The sequence below is a fragment of the Homalodisca vitripennis genome, chromosome X (assembly GCF_021130785.1).
Source record: "Homalodisca vitripennis isolate AUS2020 chromosome X, UT_GWSS_2.1, whole genome shotgun sequence".
Taxonomy (NCBI): domain Eukaryota; kingdom Metazoa; phylum Arthropoda; class Insecta; order Hemiptera; family Cicadellidae; genus Homalodisca; species Homalodisca vitripennis.
In genome coordinates, this window is record NC_060215.1 from 34,123,473 (window position 1) to 34,144,046 (window position 20,574).

The window sequence follows — 20,574 nt, forward strand, 5'->3', positions numbered from 1 at the left end:
ACCATGAAACCAGAAATACATTAATTATAGTGTGTACATCAACTACAAAAACTGTGCTATTTTTCTATTAAACATTTACCTAACTATCCAAACCAAATATTAGTAAATTAATGAGATAAAATGGCAACAATTGATGTTATTATAAAAACCTACCTGACATTCAACCAAATGTAAGTTTTGAAAGCGCCACTAGAAACAAGGTTAGGACATTTTTGGGAAGAAAAAGGCCCTTTTGCTGCTTGTTTTACAGTTCCAGAAATTACTTTAGTGTATCTATCTCTAAAGTATCAATAATAATGATGAAGAGATGCGGGATATCTTAAAAGTTAGCTTAGTAGTTAATAAACGTGCGATTGAGATTTAAAAACATTTGAAATCGGCATTTGTGAATGTTTATCTTACCTTCCTCGTGCAGGAGTAGCCTATCTAGCGATAGCAACTATCTAAGCAGTATAGAACTAGCCCTAGCATAGCCCCTGTCAGCCATCGTTTTTTATATGGCTAAGCTTATATGCCTTGAAAGAACTTCCGTAGGCTTCTTGTGTATTTAAATTATTATAGTATGCAAAAAATAAATTTTATAAAAGGGAATGACGAATAAGTATATAGTAATACTTGAATAAGATAATCTTGCTCTATATAGTGGCTATTGCCTGATTAAGGGCAGAGAATTTGTAGATAGCCAACTACTAGAGCATGCAGCTTGATAATGAAAATCCTATAAAAAGACAGTAAGATAAAATATCCAGAATAAAAATTACATCTAGTTTAATGTGCGAAAAAGTAATTTACGCAATGGACAGTTTTTAACTTATACTCCTGTTCTTATTTTATACATGATACTTCGAATTTTTACGTAATCCTGACGGAATTAAAGCCCTCTGAAATGTCTAGTTTTGGGATATCGCGTGTGGTCGAGGAGACGTTGGGTTGTTCAGATTATGAGATATAATAAGATTACTTAAGATTAAAACGCTTCTTATATAGGTTAATTTATGTTAATACTGTGTATACCAATTTATGACAAATTAGGTATATATGTATAAATTTAAGTTTTATTGTCATAGCCAGATCCTAAAAAACGTTTTATTGTACAAGCAACTTAACAAAGCTGTTCAGGATAATTTTTTGCAAGAAATAAACCGACATATTTAGTAGCCACTGAGTGGGATTAAAAGGCGCCAGACCTTAAATTAGACCTTAAATAACATCTCAGTTTGTGGTACCCAGACAAGGGAAAACCAAAATATTTTCGCAGTAATGTTCACCAAAACAGCAAAGAATATAATTGAATAAATACATATTACAATATACTGTTGAGTTAATACTTGTATGTTAAAATTCTGATAAAAATCACTTTTGACTACTTCTACTGTCACTAATTTGAAGAACATTATCGTATTTTTTGTAGAACAGTTGTAATTTATTTTTATTTTCAGTATGTTAAATGTTTAGAGTTATATTATAGCTGAAACATTATTTATAATAGAATGTTCCTTTTAGGAACACCTATTCACCAAAGAAAATTTATAACAAGTTAAATCAAAGAGTAAGTATTTTCATAATGGCCCTATAAAAGAGAAAAAACTGACACCGTCTATTACTCCATACATAAAACTAGCACAATATTTTTTATATACAGATATATAAATTTTACATTAGAAGCTATTCGGTAAAACATACCCACTGGGATAGTCATACGTAGAAGTAAATTAATCAATAATTTACTGTAATATAAATTGTATATACAATTAGTATATCGGACATTGAGTATTATTATAATATATAACAAAATATATAACACAAAGTCTCCAGGATTTAAATCTATCCACTTCTGTAGGCGGGAAGACAATTAATACATTAACATACTTAAGACAGAAAAAGTATGACAATGGACTGTAAGTTAATAAAGAATAAAATATAAGGGATTCATGCCCAAACCTCCTTTGGAATCCAGACAGGATAAAATGAATTCAGGCGTTGCCACTGCACAAAAGTTAGGATCGCTCAAATGTCATATTAGCACAGGCGACAATTGGAACACTGATGGGACAGAGGTATGAGAAGAGACGCAAGAAAAGTCCTAAGCAGTGACTTTTTACTATATTGAAGTTTAGAACTTCTCCTCTACATCTGAATGCGGTAAATAAGACGAATGTTAAGTTCAGCTCCATTTCCCCTTCCATTTCGTTCGTATTGAGTCAATATGACACAGCAAAAGAGTGCCCACTGCAATATGTGTTTCATCGGTCATGTTTTTGTGTTGACATAGTGGGTCAGAAAACTCTGTATAGCGTAAGAATGATTTAGTTCTGTGACGAGAGGGCCATTTCTTTTATTCAGTTTAAATGTTAGCAACATAATCGCAAACGAAATTTTCAAAGTATAATAGAACACGCATTGTATTATTTGCATTTCTCCAAACGACGATAATCCAATAAGAGTAAGATATTTGAAATATTTAATCCGAAACGTAGTTCATATGTTCAACAACCGACTTACTGTAAAACTAACAATTTAAATATAAATATATTGAACGTTGCGATATATTTATACCAAACTTTAAAATACTTAGTTGAGCATGATAACTAATAAAACATATAAAATTTAATATTTTACATATATTTATTTATATATTTTCATGTATTTAATACTTCTAAAAACATTATTTACTATTTTTAATAAAAATAAAATTATTTTATATTGCTTATGTACAACCTTCCCCCCCCCCAACAGTATAAAAGTCAACATATCAAAATAGCAGATTGATTTGATTAAATTATATTTAAAATCCGCTCTAAAGCAAGAAACAAAAAGCCCCAAAAGCAATAATTACTAAAAATTGTTTTTATTTTAAATTATACCCCTCGATTATGAGATCTAAAAAACGAATGATAGATTTTTGCGGCAACTTTTGGCCATAGATTAGCAGAACCAGATTCAAGTAGTATAACTATCTCGTATGAAAAATGTTCCCATCCATCCGAAGAAATGTATAAACTCGTAGACAAAGCAATTAACACTCACCTTGAACTGTTAATCCTTAAAACGAACAATCAAATTTGTATTGCTTTAACGTGTAAAAATAGAACTTAATGAACATTGATAAAAAATATGGGTAAGTATTTAAGTTACTTATGATACATTCAGCATAAACCGATACGAGAGGGAGAGCGGTAATTAGATAATAGGAAAAAACTAAGTATTAACTTTTTATAAAAAATTATTCCTTGTCAACAACTTAATAAGGATTAGCAAGAGAGTTCTGGAAAATTTCTAGGTACAATTAGCGCCCACTACTCTGTCACCACCGACGTGGAATAATTTCCCAACAAACCCATTCTTATTTTATCCAATTAGTATCTAGATCAGTGAAAATAATGTTTGTACATTTTAAAGCTGTTTATTTAGTTAAGTAATTTCAGTTACTTTCCCTTAATGTGGTATGAAAACTTTAGGGAGACATAAATATGAATAATTTTTACTTTTTTAGGTTATTTTGTATTGATAATAACACAAATCTGTACCCATCATACACAGTAATTTTGTACAGGCACAGCCTCGCACCACTGATATTTTAAAAGTTCTATCTCCTTATTTCCTTTCACACATCCATCACTATATTATTAATTTTAAAACTTTCTATTTTGTATAAAACATTTATTCATCTACTACTTCCATTAAGTATTCAGCATAAAAAAAATTTAAAAATTGATGAAACTGAATATTTTTAACTGTATAATTAGTTCTCCATATACATTTTTACCAGCATGAGCACACTGGAGTATTTTTGTTACTCGCTATATAATATCAAGGGGTGAAACGTAAGTTATAATCCTATTAGGAACTATATTTAGACGTAATAATTCTATCCCTATTGACGTTTTTCTTCTTAATTTGCTGTGAATTGAAAATTAACAAAATACTGGTAACAAAGAAAAGGTTTCCTACAAGTCTGAGTCACTCTAAAAGCCTGTAACAGGTTGTGGTTTGACCTACATTTTTTAGTGTATGTAAATAATATCAGAGAATGTTTAACAAAGCTAGTTGACGTTTGTAGTCAAGAATTGTGTCTGCAACGAATTTGAATACAAAAGTTTCAGATCGTTTCCTTCATTCAAATTGAAGGAGTTAACGTTTAAGGATACAATGACCAACGTCCTTTGACATGGTTATAGATTTAATAAATTTGAATATGTTTATTTATGTTATGTTATAGTTGTTATACAAACAAAACAAGACTGTAACGTGAATCTGCAATCTAATTAATACTCCTGAAGAATAGAGGGAGCATTGTGTTTCAAATAAAAATATATAGTTAAATACTCATCTAAACTTAAAATTCAAATGACACAATATACTTGTCATTCAAATTAATACATTTTGGATGATATTATTTATTACTTTAGTAAGTTGAGTTTTTAATTATGGATGTCTATTAGGTTTTTACGGAAAAATATTCTTACTTCTAAAGATACACTGTTGCAATTTGTTCATGTATATTATTACATTTACCTAACTTACTACTAATAATTGCAACATTATTATTACTAATATTCACATAGCAATAGTTGATTATTTCGAACGCAAACTTTTACGGTTTATACTATTGTAAAAACATAAGTATTTAACAAGTAATATTGAGAACCAGTAATTACACGTAGAAAGTGTTTAAATACAACTAAAATGTCTTAAATATCCGAGCACAAAAGCACTATAGATCGTCATTTCTCATTATAGCATAGCAGATAAAATATGAATAAAGAATTAAACAATTTAATAGTTTGTGAAGCATTTTTATGTCGTTTGGAAATGGTTTATTCTTAAAATAGGGGTTTTGTGAATTTGTTTTTAAAAACTGTAATACTTGCAATCTATATTTTAAAATTTTTACATTATCAACCTCAGAGTCACTACTAAATAAAACCGTTGCAGGGCAAATAATTTTGAAAAAATACACGAACAGAGAAATGACCATATAATTATACGGAATTTCTTTTATAATCATATTATTTTTTTTACTTGAATAACCTTAAGTAATAACAGTATTTCTGTCAAACTGTGAAGTAATTTAAGATTTTAAATGTTAGAAATTATGAATTATAATTATGAACAATTATTTATTATAATATTTGAAATAATAACTTATTTATTTACTTAATTACCATCACTTATCTAATTACATGTTAAAAACTAGAAAACCACTTTTGAATTTTCATTTCATTTATTTTTCTATATATTTTACACATCCGCAATGCTAAAATATAGAACTGTTGTAAACCAGACATTATTTTATATTAGTTTCGTAAGTGTAATGCAAACAAAAAAGAATAGTTGTAGATACAATTTTGCTTTGAAGGGTCGGAACGTATATAATTTACAGATTTACTTGTCATTCTGAACGAATTGAAATATATTATCATACGCTACTTGAATAGTTTATGATTTCTAAAATTTGAAATTGTGATAGATATCAACCATTTAATGAATAAACATGTTGCTTACAACCCTTTATGAGAATGTAACAGAATAGTCATTAGTTAATATTATTTCTTGAAATTTCTTAAAACTTAAGAAACACTCAATGCATTACTTTAGACATTCTATACATTCTACAAAGTGTCACACATCCCAGAACTACAATAAGTTTCGTTTCCCTTCAAAGTTGTGTAACAATGGACTGGACGAACTGAAACCAAAGTTTGTGTGGCTTGTGGCCCAATAGCTATCTCGCTTCAACGTTCATTGAGTTAAGTTCGCTCCGTTTAGTACAATTTTCACCAACATGAACCAATAATAATAATAATAAAAAGGCTCATTCCTGTCTCCCTTCCCTTTTCTATTGCCGTTATTTTTTTTTCTGTCGTGACGGTTGACATTTACTAAAGGCCTCTGATCGGTCGTGGGTGGTTGGCAGACGAATGCAGACGTATTGTGACCCGTATTCTGTAGTTCAGTTTTAATCATTAGTGTTTTATATGGTTTCTTATAAAGGGCATGTTTTAGAGTTAGAGGAATTGACACACAACATGGTGGTTGTGATTCCTGACTTAGGCGTGTCACAACGCTTTGATATGATTTGTTTATTTTAACCTAGTTTGTAATTACGTATTAGGTTAGTTATTTATCTGAAGAAGAGATAAGATTGCAGACCTCGAAACGTGGTGTTAATAATTTTTGTTTCACTGAACGATGGCAAATGTCCGTACAAATCCTGATGTTTTATATGTTATTTTATTTCTCTTCCTATTTCTATTGGAATGCTATTGGTATCAAGACTTACCGCACACTACTTAATGAGGTGCAGGATCAGTGTAATTTGTGGTTGACAATAATTATAAGAAGTGCTTCACTCACAGGCAGTGTTAGAACCTGCGCTATTTATAAACTTAGAACCTAAGCCCAACGCCGTATTGACCATGTGATACTTAGCTAATCACGTCTGATTTATGACATGAGGATTTCCTTCTGACAGTCAAATGTAAATAGTCACACAGAGCACTTTTGATTTGTTTAAAAAAATAGGATGTTGTTATTCACCATACCTTATACATTTATATACAAAAGACAAAAGTGAATCAATTCTATATAATAGTAATTTACTTATATCATTTGTATTTGCGTTGTAAACACTAGTAATATAGGTATGATTTATATGTATAAAAATGGAAAAAATCACACAAAAGTATGTGAGTATCAGAAGATATCCACGACCAGTTTTAATAACACTTTAAGCTCTGTGATGATACTGATAATTACATTTTATCGCAGTTTATCACTTGGTATTGCGAAGGAAATCGATTAGGAAAACGAACCATTTCCTGCTATTAGCTTCGCTAACTACTTCTTATCGCGTCTTTTGAAATATAGTCCCAGTCTTTTCGACACTGATATACTGCAAAACGATATAGTTACAACTTGGATTTATACCTACGCTTTTAAAAACAGAGTTAAGCATATATGAGCGTTATATTTAATTTACGTTGCAATTTTTTATAAGTAATTTTTACTAAAATAACAGAATTAATTATATGTATCTGTCCTAAAAATCCAGGGCCTATATAAACAAAGTACTACCTTCGTAACATATTTTTATTCTGCTCAGATTTACATTTTACAGACTAACATTTAAAAGAGTTTCAAAGTTATAGAATATAATTCTAAAAGACTGAAAATTCAGACGATAATATTATTGAATCCATGGCTCTATACAAGTAAAATGTAACTTAGAAGTTTAATTACAACAAGCTCTTAAGGGGAGCCAGTCGCGAAGGCTCCTCCCGTGCTATTTATATGGAGAAACATAACGACACGTAGGTACCGTTTAACTGAAAAGTATTAAAGATACAGACTTGAAATTTTTTGACTTTAAACTCAATTTCCCGAAACCTGTGTTTTTTTTAAACTTAGGTACCATTATTTCAAAAACTATTCCACGTATCATCTTCAAATTTTGTACATACCTTCTCCATTATATGGTGAGTAATGCCATGCATTTGTGTTAGATTTTAACCAATATAGGCTATAATAAAAAAAAATATAACTTTTTCACCGGTCATTCATTTTTTAAGCAATATTTAGTTTTGTTTTTTAATTTGAAACATTTATGCAATAACACTCAAATTGCATGAAATTATGCCTTAAGTAATAACAATCACCCACCAAAAATTTCAAGTCTGTATCTTTAATACTTTTCAGTTAAACGGTACCTACGTGTCGTTATGTTTCTCCATATAAATAGCACGGGAGGAGCCTTCGCGACTGGCTCCCCTTAAGAGCTTGTTGCAATTAAACTTCTAAGTTACATTTTACTTGTATAGAGCCATGGATTTAATAATATTATCGTCTGAATTTTCAGTCTTTTAGAATTATATTCTATAACTTTGAAACTCTTTTAAATGTTAGTCTGTAAAATGTAAATCTGAGCAGAATAAAAATATGCTACGAAGGTAGTACTTTGTTTATATAGGCCCTGGATTTTTAGGACAGATACATATAATTAATTCTGTTATTTTAGTAAAAATTACTTATAAACAATTGCGACGTAAAGTAAATATAACGCTCATATATGCTTAACTCTGTTTTTAACAGCGTAGGTATAAATCCAAGTTGTAACTATATCGTTTTGCAGTATATCAGTGTCGAAAAGACTGGGACTATATTTCAAAAGACGCGATAAGAAGTAGTTAGCGAAGCTAATAGCAGGAAATGGTTCGTTTTCCTAAACGATTTCCTTCGCAATATACACGCTGTGTATATCTGCTATAGAATCTGCTAGAAAATATATTTTAATTTAATTCTATTAGCTCTTTTATACTCATTATTTTTAAATATTTTTAACCAGCAAATTCAAATTTTTGTGCAAAACCATTAAACATCGTCCGATTATATTTCATTACTGTCATACTGGTCTGATAAGATTTCAATTATAGAAATCAACACTAAAACCGTCAAACTCTATTCAAATATACTGATATCGAGCGTTATTAATTTAAGCGTTTGTATTTTTTTCAATCGCGGAACAAGAAACATAAATTATCGGTCACGCCAATTAAAATAACACAATTGAAAGTCTGTTCTTGATATCACAACTGTCACGGGATATTCATGGTTTTATTTTATACCATTCAGTAACACTACGATATACTTCTGACTACATTCAGTCTCTGTTTACTCGTTCAAGACATAACACCACATAAGGTTAGTAGTTGATATATATAATATTTTTTACATGAAAATTTAAATTACAATTTGATATAATACCCTTTTTATATTTGTTCTGTACCTATATAATTTAATAAACATTTCTTTGATAATCGACAAATACTTTCATGGTAAAATCATTGTGACAGTATAATCAAGTATTACACTTCTTAATATGAACTTTACAACATTTTTGTGAATTATATTACATATTTTTGGAAATTCTTGTGTAATTTCTTTACTGCTATTATGTTAAATAATTGTATTGTTTTGTAAATAAAAGAAATTATATTTTAGCATTATTACACTTTATTGGTGTATAAAACCGAACACTTCTTATTGAATTGCATAAATAGTAAACTACAAATGGAACAAAAATGCCAAGAATAACCAAAAGGAAAAAAATAAAGGATAATTTGCTATTGTATTTTATTAACTTGGATTTAACTAATCTAGTTAAATGAATATAAACCTAAATATGATTTAAATAATTATATTTACTTTTGTGTTTGTGGGATATTCAATCATAATTATTACTAATTAATAAATATAAATTAAGGGTAATTTGGTAATAATGTTTTGTACAAAAACTTACTCTAAATGTAATTACAAAAGTAATTTTATTGCTATCTGAACGCACAATATCACGTAACAGATCTTACCTCTAAACTTGATATTTTATATGTAGCTTCATTCTAGATAAGCAACATCGAGTTCGGTGATGATGCATGCCATTCCATGGAATTTGACTGAGCTTTAGCAAATATTTTGTCATTGTTCTAATGAGTATATTAAATATAGGATTATATAACGAACTATATTTTATGTTATTGTTACAGGAAATGATGTTTAAGAAACTTATCTGTTTCTGCCTGGTGGTAGCGATTGTTCGCAGCGATCCAACGGTAAAAAATATTTAAGTGATTGCGTATATATTTCGTTATATATGCTGAATTTTCCATTACTTTCAATGTAAATACATATTTATGTTGAAAATATAATGGTAATAAATATATCTGTAAAGGTTTTAATCCATTAACAACAGTAGGATAACAACTAAAAAATACAAACTGCTGAGAATATAATTATTATCTATATTATATGGTAGTATTTTGATGCCTTATGACCATGAAATGTATATTACTTTATATTTGAGTATGCCGTGTAAATACGTTTAATCACATCGACGTAGGCAATAAATATTCAAAAATTTAAAATTTTCAATAAGTAACTAGCAGTCTTCTAAACAGGAATTTAACAACAAAACATGAATAATAAGTAGTGATTATTTGCTATAAAAAGTATTGTGCTTTAACAAACGTAAGAAACACCAACGTTTATTATTTATAAAGGTAAAGTAATTGCATAATCGGTAACTACAGTGTTATATTTATTAATATTAAATAAAGTGTCAGTCAATGGAACTGTTTAGGAAATCTTTAATTGTCATTAGTTCTCACAAATGTGTGTATATATTAACACTTGGGATTAGGTTTGATGCACATTATCCCATTGGTTACATTACTTTACATTTGTCAGTATTTATCATGTCTAATTTCTTATATAAACGCATATCTAAGTTTTAACACTTCTGAACTTGTATTATATATGTTACTATTAAATAGTTAATGTTTAAAAATTTTACATTTGTAGGCTTTTGATATTGGTTTGTAACGTTCATAACCAATGCGACATTAATTGAATATTAATATGATTAAAGTTATTTTATGGCAGTTAGAAAATAGTACAAAATTTTGGTATTAAAAAAAAGAAAAAGGGCTTTGTAAATTCATGAATTGGCCAATTTGATATTTTACCATGAATGTCCATTAACAGATAAAATTGCATGCGATGTGTAAAAATACTTTCATGGGTAAGAAATGAAATTACATTCTGATAATTAAGTGTTCTGTACCTCTATAAGTTTCTGCACATAAATATCAACTTTAATATTTTAAACAAAATAATATAACAGATTTATATTATACTACCTACTGTACGGTAGATTTTTGTTTAGTTTAATGTGCATTCTAAAGTTTAAAGTTCTTTTTGTTTTTAAAATTATGAGATAAAATTCACTGTTTGACTAACAAAATTTTAAAACTACTGCACACCTAGTATTACCAAATTCAGCAATGGGGCCTAGATCGGTTAAAATCAAACTTACCAATTAAAGTTTATATTGTCACCATTTTGTTCGTACCACTCAATTAATTTAATAATGTACTTAAGCGCATCAACTTGTACGCAAAAAATGTTGTGTGTACTTTAATATTTATCGGTGTTATTGGCCTCTTGAAATTGTAATTATGTATGAACTGAATATACACGTAATTGTAAATTATATCTTTCAAATGGCAGTATACGTATATTTCAGTTTCCCTAAAAACTAAAAGGTGTTCCCAAACTATACAATTAGCTAAGTTTGGTTTTGTTAAACAATTTAGAGAAACAATCTATCAGTGACATAGAATTACAAATTGACGTATTTTATATAAAACTATATATTATGGTGCTGTGATAATCTGTAATAAAGATACAAACTGGCTTTAAAACTATTAATAAGAACCATTATTAGGTGTTTTTTAAATAAACATAATTATTTAGGTATATATTAAAAATTTTCTGCGTACTTATGACGAATAATACTTTATATTGTTCAGAACAGTTCAGAAAAAGTGGATAGTGATAAACACTTTTTTATGTAATAAGAGTATATATCACATTCTTTTCATTAGATTTACATAGTTTATTAGTATACATTAAAGTTGTTTTTGAGGTTAATTGCATGAAAACGTCATATGGCTCTAAGTCCGCCTCTGCACTCTTTTACAAATTAAAAAAAATTAATATTTTCATTATGATTAGACAATCTAATATAGTCGTATTGTGCATCTATACAATGCATTTATAAAATTATGATTAGTTATATTTATGTAAAACAAGTTATATTTATTATGTGTTGACTACGTTATTATTGTACATGTTGTTAATCATACAGTACATACGCCCTCAGTATATATCTATAATTTTCAGGAAGAAGACCCCAGCCCCATAGAAACACTTCCCACCATATCATGGAGCGTGAACCCAGCCTTAGAACAATTATATAAAAATGAAGCAAACCTCAAGAATAAAGGAATATCTCTTCGTTCGTCGGGCTCGCTTTTCGGACTCGGGATTGGTGCAAATCTGCTAGGAGTCCACGCAGGCGCTGGTATAGGCCATGGCCGTGGAGGCTATGGTGATATGGGCCAAGGGTTTGTTGGCAAACCTCCGGGAAGCCAATATCCACAATATCCACAGAATCCCTTCCCCCAAATACCAATATCCCAATATCCATACCCTACGTATATGCAACCACAACCATACTACCTCCCAGCAGCTCATGCACAATATTGAAAGCCTCAAGGGATACCACCAGCGACATCTCCTACTTGTTACACTACCCTTGCACATAGATCGATTTTAGTTGGATGGGATCTCATTAAATAGGGATCTCCATATCTACTTCTTTATTTAGCACTACTCAAAGACATTTTCACGAATAAAGCATTAAAAAATTAACAAAAGTACTATGACTTTCATTTCTATTGGCCTACCTAAGACCTTTCCAGGTTTCCAGTAATCATTATATCATGTGGGTTTTCAGATTAATTCTATTATATTTTAAATAGACAGTACTTAAATAATTATAAAGTATGAATGTTTTATTCAGTAACTTACACTTCCACCATCAAATGGCGTCAAACTTATTGTGTACATAGGCTTTGTACAAAAATTAAAAAGAATAAAATATTATCTTAAATTATACGTATGTTTGCAATATAAGTTTAATTCTATTATTTATATGTTTTATTCTTTCCATTGGTATATTTATTGTAAGTACCAAATAATGCATTTGTTGTCCTTGAAAGCTTACTTTGAGACATTATTTGACATAATTTAAAAATGCCACTTTTGGTTGCACACCAAAAGTTCTAAGGTTTACAAACTTCCTCAGGTTTATAGGTCGTATCTCTAGAACAGGTCATTGAAATGTATTTCAATATCTTCACTTTGATTAACTGACTTCGGAAATAATTTTCAAAGACCACATTACATACATGGTAAATAAATAAACAGGGGATTGGTCTCCCTTGAAAAATATCGACTTGTAATAATCATCCTATATTTTATTTTGCCCTTTTCCGACCTATAAGAACCTAATAGCAACAACAAGTATCACGTATATTTGATTAATAAGTTAGGTAATTATAACATCAGTTATAGCGCGATATGGTACGTAGTATACAGTTGACTCCAAGACAGTAAAGCTTTAAACTCAATAATATGTAACGGCCAATGTTTTACCGAGCTATACGTTCAATATGTTCGATTATGTTCTATTTCAATACTTGAAACGTTTTCACACGATAATTGGTATGAATTGTATAAAACCTACCAATTAATTATTATGGTTATTATTTGCCTAAATTTATAATGCATTGGAATTAATATTAAAATTTTTCTTACTAAATAATAAATTTATATTTTTATTTTTAACATTGAGACGTATTATGCTATATTTGAATATAACATTTTTCAAGATAGCTCTAGTATAATTATTACCCTAAGCAATTGCAAACTTGCAACTGTAATTCTATCTTAAGGATGTTGACTGAATATGTTCCACTTATTGTTTCTCTATACATTTCCGGGTATAGAGGTCAATGTCATTCATTTTCAATCAATATCCATTCATACTACATATCACAAGTCAAGTTTATAGAGCTGGGAGAGTATATCTCAGAAGTCATATGTATTTTATAAATGCTAAGGGAGTTTAGTGACTTTGACAGAAGAAAGTTCAGATTCTTCCCCTGCAAAATTAACAACTACCATGATCTTAATTTAGTTTTACTTATTAAATACTGATTGAGCCTAATTTAAGACCATAGTTTAGCTCCTGGGTAATCGAAGGTAAATTCGGTTGATACTATTAATTGTGCGAATATGGCCAGTGATGAGATTGACGTACGCACTTCTAGTTATTCACTGAATTTATTAATGGAACACACAACTGAAAATGCCTCGTTATGGTTGGTACTAAACTTATACCCACCTTCATACAATTTTCTTAAATAATAAGCATTTACCCTCATCTTACCGTCATCACCCATTGGTAGTAAGCATAAACCCAATGCTAAGTTGCCGGCGTCTCACTCCAAATATTTATTATTAAATTCCTCTTAAAGTTGGGAATAGCTAAAACTGAATAGCTAAGTTTTAAATGTCTTTTCATGTTCCTCAGTCCACAAAAACTCATAATTCTTCTTTCGTGTAGCATTTAGTGGAGCAGATATTTCTTCAACTATTGTGTATACATTTTGAAAAATACCAAGTAATTCTCATAAATCTGGTAATTTCTTTTTTCTCCTTAGGCCTAGGAATTTTTGAGATATTTACAGTTCTATCAGGGTAAAGTTTTTACTCGGTTTTGTTCACAAAACAGTCTAGAAATCTTTTTTCACTCAAACAAAACAATAACTTCACTAAATACCTCCACATTGGATATTAAATTCTTTGAATGAAGCAATGATATCATCAAACGTACGTTAGAAATCCATGAATTTTAAATCTCAAACAGACTAAATAAGCTGACCGCACCCCACTCCCAACATCTGGCTTAAATAGTAGCCTTCTACAATTATAGTTCCCACAAAGTGCGGAAAATGTAGTTAAATGTTGTGACCTATCGGATATAGTTATAGGCTATTTTTATAGCTCTTTGAGACATTTATAACATAAAATATTGAAGAATCATTCATAATATTTGTAATTGATTCACAATTTACTTTTTATTGTTATAATAACTATTTATAAGAGTCTTAATTACTTTTTTATTTTTAACCTGTCTTAATTGTTTTTAACCTGTCCTGAACGTTGGCTTGTTCAATGCCTTTGTTTCGTATGAGTATAGCCCTGGGGTTCTGGAATCAGTGAAATACAGTAGCTATACCGGACATACGCTCAAGTGGCCAAACTCAATTTCTTGAACTTAAAAAATTTTCATTAATTTACCATTTTATTATATATGATGGAGGAAATTATTTATGAAACTCCATTGCACGATGATAACCAGGAAGAAATTCTACTTTCTCTGTCGGGAGAATTGAATATTCTTGCTGCCAACAATCCTGACGTTGATTTTGAAGCATTATTTGTACATATTACCAGTTTGCTTCGTTTTTTGGACCTTTTAAATGTGGAGTGTAAAAATAAACAGGACGATCTCCAGGCTCTAAGTGCGGAAGTGAAATTGCTAGAGTCAAAACTCAATTTAGAGAAGGACGTAAGACAGGAGGAAAAGGATACGTCTTTCAGAATCCAGGACCAAGCAGCGTCAGAAATGCGTTCACTGAGCCAGCGCATTGAGACACTGCAGGCTTCTCTGAGACAGCGGGATCTGCACATCTCATCCATCACTGCCGAAAAAGACTCTTACAAGCTTAAGTTAGATGACAGGTCTAATAGTATTAAGACTCTTAAGTTTGAAAATGAAAACAAAAATAAATGTATAGAGAATCTGAACCTAAAGTTTGATTTAGCAAAGAAAGAAATTTCTAATCTTAAACAAACGACAACTGATAAATGGTTAGATGATAATATCATCCATGATTATTTCTCATCTATGCAAAGTAGTGTAGGTGATATGGGTCAGTGCTTATTTGTCAGTCCCTCCGTGTCACATCTGATTAAAAAAAGACAGTAACACTGCTTTGGATCTTTTAAAATCTCCATCTTATCAGGCATGCAATTATGTGTTTGTTGCTGTCAGTGATATCCTGGGTGAGGCTAATGGGGGGAATGGTTCTCACTGGTCTCTTGTTTTTATTGACAAATCTAGACACCAGGCTTATCATCTAGATTCTCTAGTAACATTTAATGACCTTCCTGCTCTTACAACTGTTACCAACTTGAAAATCCCACCTGAAAATTTGATTTCTGTTAGTTGCACTCAGCAAAACAATAGTTATGAATGTGGGATAAATGTAATCCTAAATGCAAAGTTCATTTTCAACTATTTTTGTTGTTCTCATGTACAAAAACCATTTCTCGAATGGTTCCATGATGGGTCGAGTTTGCCTGATGACTCTGTAAATAAAACTGATGTAGTTGATCTTCCTGTAAATATAAAATCTATCTGTCAAAGAGCTGATAGCTTTAGTGATAATGCCGAACAAATTGTAAGTCCTGTAATACTCAAGAAATCAGCAGAAAACTGCTGGAAGTTAGTTAAAACAAAAAAAACTAAAACTAAAGGGAACGAAATAAAACTCATGCCGGTTGCAAAGCAGTCAGCTCGCTTTGAATGTAGTAATAAGTTTAGTAGTTTAGGTTCACAAGAACCACTTGATGTACAAGTTTCTTACATAAGAAATGTATCTGGAACATGGAAACAAAAATCTCAAAGTTCAATGTCAAACCTAAAAAAAATTTCAAGAAAAGACCATGTTAAATTAATGCGCCACACTAAAACTCAGTCTGTGACTGAGAAAGAACAGGTAATGACTCCTATTACAATGACTAAAAATCAGTCTACTCTTCAAAGTGAGTTGTTGGTCGAAGATGTGAGTAACGGAAGTAACAACTCTAGATTTAATGAAAATGTGTTATTAATAGGTGACTCAATTATTCGATATGCAAGTGAAATAAGCTTTAAGAAGGGAGCAATAGTGGAACTTTGTCCGGGTGGCAAAATTAAGGATATAAAAGAGAAATTGTTGAAGTACACTGGTGAAAAAATTTCTGTCATATATTTTCATGTGGGAACAAACAATCTTAAAAGATGGTATAATGGAGGGGCTGGCTATAACGGTGGCCATGGAAAGCGTGAGGCCCTCCATGACATGGCCGACCTTTTGTTCACCACCAAAACCCATTTTCCTAATACTATGGTTTTTGTTAATAGCATATTAGTAAGGTCTGATATAAAATATAGAGCTTTGTTTGATTTTAATGATCAGCTGGATGTCATGTGCAACAATTTTGGTGTAATGTTTGTTGAGGCAAATTGTTGGGTGAAGAAGCAACATCTTGCCAGAGATGGTAGGCATCTGAATAGAAAAGGTAGCCATCAGCTAGGAACTCTGTTTTCAGAAGTGTTTTCTGTTGCCTTCGGTCTTAAAAAGGGATATGACACTGTTAGTGTAATTCCTGGCTTGGAGGAAAATGCCTCAAAAGAGCCAATTCTGCCCGAGGAGGTTCCTTGCAGTCCATCTGATATCACCCAAGGAGAACATTTTTTAGAGGATCTGTCTCAAATGACCCTACCACTGTAGCTGAGCACAGTTCATCTTGCAAACTAAAGATAGTTCACCATAATGTTCAGGGTCTTTCAAGTAAGTTTGACCATTTTCAAATGTTCATTGAATCTGAAGATCCAGACATAATTTGCCTTTCGGAACACCATTTAAGAGACTTTGAATTTGAAGTTGCATCTTTCTACGGATATAATGGCATCACAGCCTACTGTCGAAAAACTCTTCATAAGGGAGGTGTATGTATTTATAGTAAGTCTTCAATCAAATCTGAGGTAATAGATGTCTCACGTTTTTGTCTGGAAGGCAGGTGCGAGCTTGCTGCTGCCAGGTTTCACCTTAGTAACACCTCATTTTTGATAATCACTGCTTATAAGCCACAGCCTTTTTCGTCCTCAATACAGGAGCACGAGACATTTTACAGGTGTTTATCAGAATGTCTGGAAAAAATTATAAGTCCAGATATCAGAACCATTGTTGTGGGCGACTTCAATGTCGACTTGTCTGTGTCTGATGGTAAAGTTGATGACTTGATTTACACCATGGCTTCTCATGACCTTAAAAATAAGGTAAAATCTTATACCAGGGAGTTTAAAAACTCCAAGTCCCTGATTGACCATGTTTACACCGATCTCTCTGATAACGTTTGTAGTTGTTCCGTTTTAATTACTGCATTGTCCGATCACCATGCACTAGTGATCAGTGTCAAACTACCCACTTCAAGTGACTCAAGTCATCCTAAGTATTATCTCAAGCGATCGTTTTCTGATGATAATATCCGTATTTTCAAATATCTAATTGACAAGGAAACGTGGTCTAATGTTTACGAGGCTGGGACTATAAATGATAAAATGCGTCTATTCCAATCTTCAATCTCCTTTTATTTTGAACAGGCTTTTCCTGAAAAGAAAAGAAGAGTTCGCAAAGGTGCCTCACGCAGCAAAGTGTCCTTGAGTGATCACCAATTGAAACTTAGAGATATGGTTCTCCAGTGGTATTGCTTCACTAAAGATTTGGATTCTTCTGATCTGAGGAGAAAGCATTACTTATCATTGAAGAGAGAATACAAGTCTTGTATTAGGCTTGCTAAGTCATCTAAGGTGCTTGATGTCATACAAAAATCTTCTAATAAAGTCAAAACTATGTGGGAGATCGTTAATGAAAGTTGAGGGAAGAATCAGTCTCCATGTAATGTCCCCCGCACCGTCAAAGATGACAAGGGAGTTGATATCAGTGATCCAAAACTGGTCTCAAACATGTTTAACAAATTCTTTATTGATGTGTCTAATAGTGAATCAACCTCATCCAGTATTCCTCATTCTTATGTGCATCCTGGATTGTGTACATCTTCATTTTTCTTATCACCAGTTACTAGGAGAGAGATAACAGATATCATCAGGTCTTTGAAGCCAAAGACGTCTTCTGGCTGCGACAGGATATCATCTAAATTGCTTATGTCATGTAGTGAATGTTTTGTTGACCCACTCGTTCACCTTATTAACTGTTCATTCGAAGGTGGAGTTTTCCCAGATTTGTTAAAGCTTTCTGTTGTGAAGCCCTTGCTTAAAAAAGGAAGAGTGGATGAACTCGATAATTTTAGACCAATATCTATCACATCAACGTTTTCAAAGATATTTGAAAGGGCAGTCTTAAATAGATTATGGTCTTTTATTAATCACAACAGTATTTTGTTTGAGAATCAGTTTGGGTTTGTTAAAGGACGGTCAACTGTCAATGCAATGTTTACGCTCATCAACAAAATAGTAAATGCCTTGGATAGAGGTAGGTCTGCTTCCGGTGTCTTTTTCGATCTTCGGAAGGCTTTCGATGTGGTTTCCCATGACATCATGCTGGAAAAGCTCAAAGGCATTGGAGTTCGAGGAGTGGCGAACCAATGGCTTTCATCTTATTTGAGGGATCGTCGACAGGCCGTAGAAGTGTCCTTCATCGATGCTGCAGGCACTGTGAGGCGATGCTACTCGGATGTGCTGAGCGTTAAGGCGGGGGTGCCACAGGGCTCCATACTCGGCCCTCTTCTGTTTATTATATATGTAAACGACCTCAGGAGTTGTAATGCAGAGGCCCAGTTGTGTTTGTTTGCAGACGACACGTCCATCGTAATGGAAAACCAATGTCGTGAGGCCATGGAGGTTAGCACTTTTGTGGAGTCTAATAAGATTTTTCAATGGTTTAGGGAAAATGGTCTAGTGGTAAATGCTGCTAAAACCGCAATTGTTGAATTCGCAATCTCATCTAATAGCATTAATAATCTCAGCGTTTGGGTCGATGATATGGAAATCCTTTCTAAACAGCATGTTAGGTTTTTGGGATTGTCTATAGACAGAAACCTGAATTTTTCATCCCAAATCGATTATGTAGCACGTAAGCTTTGTTCTGGAATCTTTGTTCTTCGTAGACTGGCACCTTTTACAAACGCTGCGATCCTCTTAACAACCTACTACGCTCTAATTTTCCCTTATCTTTCGTATGAGGTGACAATCTGGGGATCGGAAAGTTGTCGTACAAAACGGCTTTTTGTCTTGCAGAAGAAGGCAGTGAGAATAGTAGCTGGCATCCGTCGAATGGAGACTTGCAGGCCTGTTTTTAAGGAACTTAAATTGCTTACCTTCCCAAGCATTTATGTTTTTCAGACCTTGATTTTCTTACAGCAGAACCATGGTGTTTTCCGGTCCCTTGTTCCTCAGTCGGGATACAGTCTTCGACAAAAACATAAACTGAATATTCCTTACCATTCCACTACTTTTTTTAAACATCACACCTTTTACAATGCCACGTCCCTTTTTAAACGCTCTTCCTGATGCTCTTAGAGCTGAAAAGGATTTATTTTGTTTTAAAAGAATGCTTAAAGCTTATCTTATTGAACACTGTTTCTATTCTGTAGATGACTACATTAATAGCAATACGTAATTTATTTAGTCCTTCCTATGTATTTTGTTCCTATGTAAATTGTTCTCTACACATGATTGTACTAAGTTGACGCAAACCAATGCATTGTAATATGTTATATGGAATAAAGGATGTTTTGATTTGATTTGATTTGATATGTTAGTACAAACACTGCAAGTTCCCTACTGGTTTAGTTGCATATTCTATTAATTCTGCCATTTACGTTTATATGAATCACTACAACTCACTCCTTACCATCTTTTTTCCTAACAAAAAGCTGGGTCAGATTATTCACTGAGGCTAGGCTCTATTAAATCTAGTTCTAGTAGCTCATTAATCACTTACTTATTTATTTATTCTAACGATACATTCCATTTTACAATAATGTGAATACTAGATGACAAATTATACAATGTAAATAAATATTCCAGTGTATTTCTGTACTTTAATTCATTTTATTTAATTAAGTAAAGCTTGCGCTAATTAATTCCCTTATATTTGAATTAATTACCGTATTTAAAGGCAATGGTTTTCCTTAGTTTGTCCCTAAAATTATCAGGAAACTCCATTGCCAATTGTATTTTACTTCTTTGGTTACATTTTCACATCCTATTCCATAAGTGAATCTTACTTTAACAACTGGATTTCTGCAATAATTCTA

At 31.6% G+C, this 20,574-nt stretch overlaps 1 protein-coding gene across 1 annotated transcript; it reads left to right on the top strand.

Moving 5' to 3' along the window:
- Positions 1–9,546: 9,546 nt before the first annotated feature.
- LOC124368891 lies at positions 9,547–12,187 on the top strand. The gene is made up of 2 exons (XM_046826390.1): positions 9,547–9,608; positions 11,740–12,187. Exons 1-2 carry the CDS (start codon positions 9,549–9,551, stop codon positions 12,103–12,105), a joined length of 426 nt encoding a protein of 141 aa, XP_046682346.1. The 5' UTR covers positions 9,547–9,548; the 3' UTR covers positions 12,106–12,187.
- Positions 12,188–20,574: the final 8,387 nt, after the last annotated feature.